We start from the raw sequence: 11118 nt of genomic DNA on the forward strand, positions 1-11118 counted from the left end.
CCCAAACATCTTAAAAGATTGCCTACTCACCCAACAAATTACATATTTTTTGCCCTAATACCCAATTAAGTTATTTTGATTAATTTTTGCCCTCTCTCCCTTTGTCATCTAGAGAGAGAGACTTTACCGGACTCCGGTCGCCGGCCGCTGGACTCCAGTCATTCGCAGCTGGAATCCGGTGACTGGCCGTCAGAATCCGGTGTCCGATTTTATTGCCTCCTAATAAACTTTTTATTACCCACTTTATTGCCCCCTAATAAATTTTGTATTGGCCCCCAATAAAAATTTATTGGGGGATAATAAAAGTCTCCAACGACCTTTTTGCGAACTTCCGACAACCTCTGGACCGGTGACGGGAGTCCGGCGTCCTGTTTTATTGCCCCTCAATAAACTTTATGAAATTTTATTGGGGGGTAATAAAAGTCTCCGGCGACCTCTTTTGAAACCTCCGGCGACGGGTGATTGGATTCCCGCGGAGGGTGACCGGGGTCCGGCAAAGTCTCCATTGACTTTTTAATTATTTAAAGGGCAAACTTGTCTTTTGACATTTAAATTGGGTACGCAAATCTTTTAGTGGAGTAAGTGGACATTTGTTAGGCGCAAATTGGGTAAATGGTCAAGAGCTTAAAAAAATAAAGGTTTTGCGGTTTTGGTTTTATCCCAACCGACTTGAACAATTTGGGCTGGAAAGGAAGGATGGTTTAAGGTAAAGTCTACGATTACGAAAAAAATGGTCTAAATTGGCCCGGCTCATGTTTTATTTTCTTAAAGTAGGCCCGTAGCAAACAAAATTAAAGTGAAGTCCAATGATGAATCCCATTCCGAAGCGCAGTCGGATTGTGAGGAGGAGCTGAGGCTTCGTGTGTGTATATAAAGGCCCATTTCATTCTCGATCTCAAACTTTCTCGGTAAAAGCAAAGAAACATGTCTTTGTCCTCCAAAAAACCCAGGTTGAAGTTGAAGTTGGAGTTGGAGGAGGCTAACAAGTCGCTCTACATGTGTGTTCTAGAGCACAGGAGAGACTGGGTGGCTTATGTTGTCCGCACCATCAGACTGTCGGATTTGTTATCATCTTCGGGGGACGATCCATTGCCATTACGGCAAGTGGCTTATGAGGCCGGTTCGCATCTTCCCGGATCTGTGGGTTGCGGTGTTTGGGGATCCCAAATTTTTTTCACCGGCGGCGTGACACCCAGCTCCTCTCACGGCTGGAGGGAAATAGGTCCCGACTCAGTTTGTCATACAAATGTTTATGCCTTTGAAACACGCACAAATGAGATCAGAAAGCTTGATGCCAACTTACAAGGAGGGAAACTTTACCCTCTGATGGTGGAGCTGGGCGGCAAACTGTACGCTCTTTCCTATAGGCTTGTCGGCCATCCTCCATCGTTTGAGGTATTTGACCCTAACATAGGCAAGTGGGAAGGTTTGCCCCAGCCTCCATTTTTCCAAGTTTCCTCTCCATATTATGCAAATTGCAACTTCTCTTACGCAATCGCCGGCACCAAGATCTTTGCCTCGGATGAAAACTGTCCCGTGTTCTGCTTTGACGTCGCCCACCCAGACAGAGAATGGAGACTGGTCTCTACTATGTGCCGGGGTGGCTCTTTTCCCTTCGATAACAAAGTAGCATTAGTCCTGGACCTGCAGCAGGGGGACGATGACAAGAAAATAATGTTTGCCTACAGTCATGAGCCTTGGCGTCTATGGGTATATCTTATGTCATTGTATGAAAACCAAGAAACTATCACAAAAATCGGTGATCTGAGGATGCCAGTGTTGCCTGATGAATTCGGTTTGCCACAACGCTGTGAATTTTTGCACATAGGAGGCCAGAAAGCCTGCCTTGTTATCACCGAAATCGGCTTCCTTGATGAAGACGACCCTGCTTATAATGAGCTCGGTACTCATAAGAGACACGGTGCAGTCATACCATTTCAATTTGAAGTTGATATCACCAAGGTGGACAAGGACAAGAAAAATTGTTTAACACTCCAATTTATGCCTCTTCGCAGCTTCGAATACCATACCAACCCATCCACTCTACCTGAATCTGAAGCGGTTGGTTGCTTTCTGTTGTAATAAGTTTATTGCATTGCTTAAGATGTTATCAATAAATAATATATCAGTCTCCTGATTTATTTGTATGATTTTACAAGTTCAAGAAGAATTGCTGTCGTGAAGAATTTTACCTTGTTTTTCTGTACTGGTAGCTCCAGCTTAAATTTTTGTCCATGAGTGCACAATATGGTTGTCTAAAGGCACAAATCTTCACTATCCCGGCCTGCCTTAATGAAATACAATTATCCTTGTTCCTAATTTTCTGATAATATATGATTAATCATTCAACTATAAAGGCAGTAACATGAATGTATGTATTCTTGCAAGATGGAAGCTGAATTCAGACTCTAGCCATGAGCAGTCATTTGCACATTCAAGATTCAAAAGGCGGCATCTTGTGCAACCAAAGATGTTCAGTTATAGGGGTTGTTTAAGATTTGATGAGAAAAGGTGATCAGCGTTCTTTTGTGCAAATGACTTGGGAGTTGGAATTTGTGGTAGTATAGAAAGGAAGGACAAAATGCTAGCTTAAAACGGGTTACAAAGGAATTGGAGACGAGCAGGAGAATCCTCCCATTTACAAGATTACATTTACATGTATAACGGTTGAACTGCTCGAGGTGGATGGGAAGTCTGAAGGCTTTTAAAATGGATTGTTGGTCGTATTGATATTCCTGATCAACTGACTGGAGTAGACTGGCTTATAGAAGAGGGACTAGCACAAGCAGTCAACAGTGGGGTGCCTAGGTTTCCTGATGCCTTCTGGCCTGCAGCGCAGAGTGACTTGTTACATCATGGGATGTGTATGACACTTGCTATTCTGAGAAGTGTTGCAGGGAAGGTAATTTTTGTTTGGTCTCAAGCTTGCAGGTAAAGCAATTTTTGTAATATAAGAAACAAAATTGGCATACACTAATATTTATACGTGCTGCTAAGACTATCTAACGAGTAGTTATTTTCATTAGTATTTGATTTCTGTGCCACTTGAGTTTTCTTTTACCCCATTTACTGGTATAAGGAGGTGATATGAGTATTCATAGGGTTCAAGACTTGAAGCTGTGATTGGATTTGAGTTCCAGGGGTTTTAAATCTAGAGGACCAGTGATGTCTATTTCTACTTCTCCGGTGCAGTTCTTAGTCTTGTGTGAGAAGTTTTTGTGGTCCTGTAATGTTGTAGCCTGTGTATGACGCTGGCTATAACCAGTATGGTTGCAGTTAACTAGGTAAGGCGCTAAGGTATTCTATTTGGACCCAATCTTGTTGTGAGTCAAGCTTGCATGCAAGGTTATTTCTTTTCATAGAAAAGCCAGTCAATGACATAAAAGAGGTTCTGCCAAACTTCTAGGTACCAATAGTCTGAGAAAAAGACCGCACCTTGGAGAATAGGAAGAAGAGTGTTATATGTTCATCAGTCTTTGCTCCTAATGGCACATGGTTTTTGCTTACCCAATTTAAGTATTATGTAACTTACTTAATCAGTATAAGAAGATTGTTACAGTCAACTGTTATGTTTGTTTTTACTTGAAAAGCATTTGTTTAAAATCTGGCAAAGGAATTGCTTGAATGTAGCGGCTATTGTTACCATGTGGAATGTTACTATGTGGGATGCAGAGCCTCCTAATGCTGTGCTAGTGAGCTTTTTACTGGAATTATGTGCAAAGTTTCCATTTTTAAGTTCTTTTATTGGGTCCTTTCTTGGTTTTATACATGTTAATGAATTCGGCAATTTCCCCAAGTGTGCACAAGGTTTTCTGATACTATCATCTTGATTGTCAACAAGTTTTTGAAACTTTGCTGGCTTGTGACAATTTAGTTTGGAACGTTGTACACACTTTCGGATGAGACTGATATATCCTCCTAGTGCCTTCTGAGATTTTGATGTTCTGGTGGCGTCTTTTTGTGTGTCTATACTGATGTATAGGTTCATCTTTGATTTCTGATTATCACAATCGTCTCTAGGATTGCTTGGATCATTCAATCTTCATATTAGTTTCTTGTTTTACTCTCCCAAGTTTGTAATCAGCTCATTTCTTTTCTAAAGTTACTGGCGACATTAAATTTTCTGATCTTGTGCCTGCTTATTATCAAAGTTTGAGATTGGCAATGCAAAGGATAATGCTTTGAAGTTTGAATGCTATTGTTGTTTATGACAACTCAGTATATTTTATCAGGAAAGGTGCTTCTAAAATCTGCTGCCAGTGACCTATAACTTTCAATTAAAGCTGCTTTTTATTTATTTACCATGCACAATAAAATCTAAAATTTTGAACAAAGCTGATTTTTGTTAAAAGCGAAGCAATCCCAAATAAGGTCTTAATGTAACGATTTCATGCTTAAGAGTATTATCATAAATTTTTTGTTAAATTGACATAAAACGACTCTTAAGAGCACAAAAAATTAATGGATTGAGTTAGACCGAAGTTGATTTAAAAAAAAAAACAAACGTAAATACTTTCTTTCAACAAACTCAGGTAATCATTTTGTAACAAATCCACCAAGAAAACCGAAGTTAATTAGTTCATTGAAAAGAATACATAACAAACAATTTACAACCTAACGATTTCTTACTTCAGAGTATTACCATAAAATTTTGGTTAAATTGACATAAAATGCTTAGAGCAACTCCAACAGCTTCCCCATATTTTGATTTTTCTTCTTTTGCTCCAACAGATTCCCTATAACTTTCCCTATTTTAGGGCACTAAACCAAATTCCCTATATTTACAGCAATCTCTAAAATTTTAAGGAAGAATATGGAGATTTTAGAGATTGTTATAAAATAGGGAATCTGTTGGAGTTGGAGAAGAAAAAGATGTTAAAGCTTTAACTTTTGCTTCCTTATTATACAGAAATTATAGGGAAGCTGTTGGAGTTGCTCCGACTCCAACAGCTTCCCCATAATTTTTGTATTATAGGGAAGCAAAAGTCAAAACTTTAAGCAATTTTTCTTCTCCAACTCAAACAGATTCCCTAAACCCTAAAATCTCCATAATTCTTCCTTAAAATTTTAGAGATTACTGTAAATTTAGAGAATTTCGTTTTCTCTTTCCTCACTATCCCTAATATAGAGATAGTTATAGAGAATATGTTGGAGCAAAAGAAGCTCATTTTTCCCTAAAATAGAGAAAAATTAAAATATAGGAAAGCTGTTGGAGTTGCTCTTACGTTTTATGTACTAAGAGCACAAAATATTAATGAATTGAGTTGGACCGAAATTTTGGCCCCATTCTTCACAGTACAAACTAGGCACAATTCATTGTGTTTTGGTGGCACATTTTCATGGATAAAAACCTCTCTTATACGCTTTCCATGCTCAATTAAAATTTTTCCTTTATTCTGAGATTTGATACATTCTTGCTATATATAACAGAAACAGATGAATTGGCCCCCAGCAAATGAGTACAAAGAAAATAACAGAGAGTAATTTCTCAAACTAAACTATAAGGCTGCAAAACTAATTATGTGATAAATATTTGTTACACTGGTTATTCAAACTTTAATTATAAATTTATCTACAAAGGGGATTTAATACATTCTGTAGGAGAATAGCTTTAGCCCAAGCTTTCAACATCAATCACACAATCTTGGTACCAGTAAGCCTTTCTCACTCACTCCAATTCCTTGAGGAAATCAACATTATCCACGAAAACCTGCAAAATGTGAGATGAATCAGACCTTGTAAATCAGGCAGGGCAATAAGCACCTATTAACTACGTTTGGTCTGAGTAAGCCAATTCCATAACGTAAGCACCTAAGTTGTACAGCCTCTACATTTTGGCAAGGAAGTTTACTTAATTGCACCCTATATTTTATACAAACGTATAATCTTTTACTGATTGAAAGCCAATCAAGTATAACTAACAAAACCAAGAAAGGCATGAACCATACCGACTTCCAACCATCAGGGTCCAAGCAAGCAGTGATCTTTGTGTTAAGACCAGGTAATGGCCCAGGTTCCCGGGTAATCTTGCCTCCGCAGAGTTTAATTGCTTCAGCAGTTTTATAGACATCATCCGTGCCTACCGCTATCTGTTCAAATAACAAAATCGCTCTACAAGATTAGTACATAAAAAGAGTGCCACAAAACCACGTAAATCATTGTTCATGTGGTATGGCAAAACTGGACTAGAAACAAGTAAAGGAACCAGATAACAAAATAGTATCCCAACTATAACATGCAACACAATAAGAAATCACACATGTCAGAAAAGCAACATCTTGTTCATAACAGATTGAAGAAAAGGGTCCATGTTCTACCTGAGCATAAGCATTTCCTTTGTCGTATTCAGTGACCCCATAGTTGTATGTCAATTCCAGAACAGCATTTTTGTCTTCAGGGCCATAACCAAGCATTGCGATAGTATACTAGAAGTATTGAGCAGAAGATTATGTCATTAAGGTATAATCACCAATCCCAAAATCAAAGAAGACTCTTCCAGACTTCCAAGAAACATATTTCACAAAATCATCCGTATTAATTGAGAATATATGGTAGTGGCCATTGGAATTTGATGACAAGCCACAATTTGTAAAATTATTGGATGGGGATAATTGTCTTATTCTCATCACGATTCTCATTTTTAGCTCTCATACTTAAATATCTTCAATGAAAGAGGCATCATAAACCAGGCTTTCTCATCTAGATCGTGATTCTAACAAGTCTTTGGAAACTTCAGAGTACAAAAGGCAATATGTTGATTTAGCCATTTAGGGGAAAATGTAAGTTACCTTGTACTCTGGATTATCTCTCTTGCGAAGAAGCTCCATGCCAAAAGCCTAGATAGCAAGAAAGGAAATAAGTATTGTGAAGTAACAAATGACTTCCAAAACAAATTAGCAGGAGAGACAGCAGATACAAAAGCAAAGCATATTCTGCCCAAAACAATTCTCACCTTCTCATAAAAAGCTATGGAACGATCAAGATCACCTACACGAAGCATAATTTGACACAAGGGCTCAGGTGTAGGCCCTCTTTCCAAGAGTTCAAACTTATAACCATCAGGATCTTCAACAAAAGCAATTACTGTATTTCCACCTTTCACTGGACCAGGTTCTCGGGTTACCTTGCCTCCCTTAGCTTTTACAAGTTCCACAGTCTTAGCAACCTAACCACAGGAGCACATACATTAAGTCCTAGAAGGTCCCCAGTTAAGAACGATCCAATACCAAAGTCATATATAAGAATAGAATAGGGACTTACATCCTCAACAGCAACACCAAAATGACCAAATGCAGTTCCAATATCATACTTGTCAACCCCATAATCTGAAAGTGTCAAATATTGAAAGTGGACATAAGAACTCTGCATCAGGACAAGTGCTTATCGAAGTAATTCACAAGCAGGTTTGCTTGAGCGCTGATGCCTCAGAATTTAGAATTTGGGAGAAGTTGATGAAAATAGTTAAAGATTGTTTAACTGTAAGTGAGTTCGATGACAAAATGGGAATCCTCCGGCCCATATCCAAGAAAAGCATTTGTATATCTTTCCTCTGGTATGTCACGTTTCCGCAGCAATTTCATTCCCAGGCACTCCGTGTAGAACCTGCAGTCAAAACACAATTTGAATTGAATTCTCGTTTCCTACTTTCATAATCATCCAAATACAAGACGACACATCAAATCAGCTACGCATGATGCACCGAAGAGAAGAGAGTTCATACTTTATGGTCCTGTCCAAATCCCCAACGCGGTATACAACATGGAGAAGCCTCCGTTTGTCCTGCTTGACCCACTCCAGGACATTCTCCGGTGAAGCTGTTGTGCTTGCCTGTGCTGCATTACCAGCAGACACCACCCCCATGGTTTTACCATCACTCCTCAACATCCTCGAAGCTTTCAAACCAAACGACTGCGACTGCGACACAGCTGTTAAACAATTCCAATTCATCAACTAGGTCCAAAACCAACACCATCTCATACTGTACAATCCACACACATTGTCATCAATTCAGCTCAACTTCACTACTATTTCCATGATCTAAACCACTATATTCTAAGCTCCAAGCTCCGTATTCAAAATTCCAAACTATTTCAACTACGACCATAGTACCATACTATTTGCATCACAAAAATCAAATTCACAGCTTCGAATCCTCAATTGAGCAACCTAGAGGCGAATTCAGCTCAAAAGTTACCGATTTAGGATTTAAGAGAGAGGGAAGCTTACCGCTACCGAGGTGGAAGAAGGCGAGCTGCCTCCGGGGCGGAGCGAAGGCGGTGAGGGAGAGGCCGCCGAGGCGGGAAGCTCCGGCGAACCTGAAGGTGGAGAGGGAGGGTCGGACGGAGGAGGCGGCCATAGGTATTATCCTCACCATGTCTCTCTGTGCCTGAGAGGCTGAGGCTGTGAGTGACTGAACTGCTACCTCTGCAATTTTGGGTTGTCGTTTTCGTAAGGAGAAGAAAGAGAAAGGAGAATAAGAGAATAAAAGGGAAAAAAGAAAGCCCCAGATGGAGTGGAATTAGAGAAACAAGGAAGATTCGAGTCGTCCTTCTAGATTTCTCAGAGAGGCTTCTGTTTGTTTTCGAGTTGGGCCTCCGCGGCCCAATGGTGGTCTGGTCTTGTTTTGATTGAAATGAGAGAGCAGACGAAACGGAAATGGAGACTGGAGAGAGAGAGTTGGGCCCGTGACCCAAATATAACAAAGATTAGGCTGGACGGTGTGACAGTCTTGGCTGGTTTCTTTCTTGATTTGGGACCTGGCTGTGGTCCATAACTCCATATCCAAATCCAAAGCATCAAAACCAAGAAAGTTGCTACCCATGCTTGTTGATTAGGTCTTAGAATTTCGTTCTAGTTCGGTTCGGTTCGGTTCGATTTTGTTTCAAATAATTTGGTGTGCGGAATTAAGCTGAACTTCATCAGTCTGGCCGATTTCCTATGTGATAGCAAATCGAATCATAGAAAATACAGTTGTTGCTTACGATGATTTAGACAATGAAGAAATTATAAGAGAGACAGACAAGTTAGAGAATTAAGAAATTTCAAGCTACACAATGAATATAGAATACGAAAATTGATCCAGGGTGTAATAATGAAGGACTTTGAACAAAACATACCAAAAACTCAGCAAAATATTCCCTTTAGGTAATGTCATGTTAAGGGTTTGGGTCCCAACTTTTTTGGCATTTTGTTGTAATCTAGCTAGTATCATGTATAGGTCAGTGCATTGTGGAAATGGAGTCATGGAGGTCCACCTAGGACCTAGCCATTTGTGAAAGCAACGAAGGGTCCAAAATCGGCCAAGTAAAAGTAATGAAAAGAAGTCACAGATTCAAAGGACGGCTAACTAACCCATACGCTAACTATTGCATGATTGGCTATAACAAATAGGGATCTCCCCGATTGGCTCAGGTGGTGTGGTTTGTGGCGGTGGCGGTGGCCATAAAAGTTGGCATAGTGTCCAGACTGTGGGGTTGGTCTGTCCAAATTCCAATAGCCAAGTTTTAATTTGTAAAGCTTTTTTTTTTTTTTTTTTTTTTTTGAGAATGAATTAATTTGTAAAGCTCATGTGACTTGATTGCGGAAAGAAATGAGACCAAGGCTCCCGAGTCACGGCTCTGATCACCTCAGCCTCACGAAAGTTACTATAGTCATGCGCGGCCGCCTGCACGCACTAAATAGTAGCTAGGTCAATCGATCTCCCTACCTCTCACTACCTTTTTTCTTTTTATTGTTGTTTGTTCGAGAGTTCTGTTACAGTACGTACTCTAGTTAGATTGGTTAATATTTGCGGTATGAGCTATTCTGGCAATTTATGTATTCATAAGTTCAGCAGCACTTTAAAATTTTTATGCTCCTCAACATATTTGTCCTTTATTTTGATTAAAAAATGAGTCCGATTGACTTATACGTCTCTAAATTTACTTTAAAAATACGTTGGAGTTTTACCTTTAACATTAAAAATTGAAGTTGACACTAATTGAGATATTAGTGGAGATTGAGAACGATGGATGGTGTCACTATTTTGGTTACACAACACTAATCCAAACCACATGTTATAAGCTCATTCATTCATTTTGTACTTATCCATTTCTTTATTTAGAAAGTTCGGCTTAAAACAACGACGCATTTCCCTTTTCTGGGTTGTTCCCACTTCCCACCATAAGACGAGAATGATCATGCATGCTCATGTTTTAAAAGTTTCCTATTTCTTTTAGTCTTTTCCTTTCTATCTAGCTCAATTGATGAAGCCCCAAAAGTTAAAAGCAAGGCTGTGGAAGAAAGACGTGTGTAATATTTAAAACCCAGAAAGAAAGAAAGAAAGAAAGAAAAAAATTAGGAACAAAGAAGATTGAATAGGGGATGAAACAGTCATGCACGCACTCTTTTGATAAAGCTAGCGGATTTGAATTATTGCATGGAAAGGGGAAAAAAGAAGATGTCATGGGATGAGATAGGTTATTATTATGCGAGTCGTTTTCATGATGTGTCGAAACTTAAAACATTAGAATATAAGTAAACGAAGCAAACGGCATGGTATAAATACCTTTATTTTTTGAAATGAGAGGGACTATACATTAGGGATAATGAAGAATATAACTGAGTGGTGATGATCAAGGAGATTTTAGAGGGTGTATTCATTTAAAAGTCTACAAATTTTTTTTATATTTTGGAAGTCTATGGGTATTCAATTGAGATTTTAAACAATCCTTTAAAATCTTAATGTATTTAATTAAAATTTAAAATTATCCATTCAAATCTGCAGATATTCAAAAGTATACGGATTTTTAATAAATCTTTAAATGCTGCATTTTGAAGGATTTTATAGTGCTTTTTATACATATCAAAACTAAAAAACAATCCAACCACTTTCTAAGAGATTTTGATGGATTCTTTCTCACTCAAAAAATGAAGAAGCTCTTCACCCAAAAAAAGAAAAAGAAAAAAACAGCTCTCAATAAACCTATCTTCCCACTATCCTCCTCTGCCTCTGCATCTGCTCTCATCTAATAATTTGTTTATTTTTATCACTATAGCTCTGGAAGCCTTAATCTTTCTAGCTAATTAAGCTCACTTTCAATGGTATTGTTAAGATGATATATACACACATGTTTTTTT

General features: G+C 38.6%; 2 protein-coding genes across 2 annotated transcripts; one reads left to right on the top strand and one right to left on the bottom strand.

Annotated features, from left to right (window-relative positions):
- Nucleotides 1–892: 892 nt before the first annotated feature.
- Nucleotides 893–3031, top strand: LOC133711777 (uncharacterized). The gene is made up of 2 exons (XM_062137871.1): nt 893–2061; nt 2389–3031. The coding sequence occupies exons 1-2, from the start codon at nt 925–927 to the stop codon at nt 2410–2412; spliced, it is 1161 nt and encodes a 386-aa protein (XP_061993855.1). The 5' UTR covers nt 893–924; the 3' UTR covers nt 2413–3031.
- Nucleotides 3032–5494: 2463 nt separating this feature from the next.
- LOC133711786 (probable lactoylglutathione lyase, chloroplastic) lies at nt 5495–8522 on the bottom strand. The gene is made up of 9 exons (XM_062137879.1): nt 8227–8522; nt 7721–7925; nt 7478–7602; nt 7261–7325; nt 6953–7165; nt 6789–6836; nt 6318–6425; nt 5949–6089; nt 5495–5710 (listed from the first exon to the last, which is right to left on the bottom strand). Exons 1-9 carry the CDS (start codon nt 8372–8374, stop codon nt 5669–5671), a joined length of 1095 nt encoding a protein of 364 aa, XP_061993863.1. The 5' UTR covers nt 8375–8522; the 3' UTR covers nt 5495–5668.
- Nucleotides 8523–11118: the final 2596 nt, after the last annotated feature.

The sequence above is a fragment of the Rosa rugosa genome, chromosome 1 (genome assembly GCF_958449725.1).
Source record: "Rosa rugosa chromosome 1, drRosRugo1.1, whole genome shotgun sequence".
NCBI classification, from domain to species: Eukaryota; Viridiplantae; Streptophyta; class Magnoliopsida; order Rosales; family Rosaceae; genus Rosa; species Rosa rugosa.

Excerpts from the sequence above, each read along its gene's own strand:
- LOC133711786 (XM_062137879.1), bottom strand. The coding sequence starts at position 8,374 with ATGGTGAGGATAATACCTATGGCCGCCTCCTCCGTCCGACCCTCCCTC. Across the intron at positions 6,837-6,952 it reads CCATAGCTTTTTATGAGAAG|GCTTTTGGCATGGAGCTTCT; the intron begins GTGAGAATTGTT and ends CTTGCTATCTAG. Across the intron at positions 6,426-6,788 it reads GAGATAATCCAGAGTACAAG|TATACTATCGCAATGCTTGG; the intron begins GTAACTTACATT and ends CAATACTTCTAG.
- LOC133711777 (XM_062137871.1), top strand. The coding sequence starts at position 925 with ATGTCTTTGTCCTCCAAAAAACCCAGGTTGAAGTTGAAGTTGGAGTTG. Across the intron at positions 2,062-2,388 it reads CTCTACCTGAATCTGAAGCG|ATGGAAGCTGAATTCAGACT; the intron begins GTTGGTTGCTTT and ends TATTCTTGCAAG.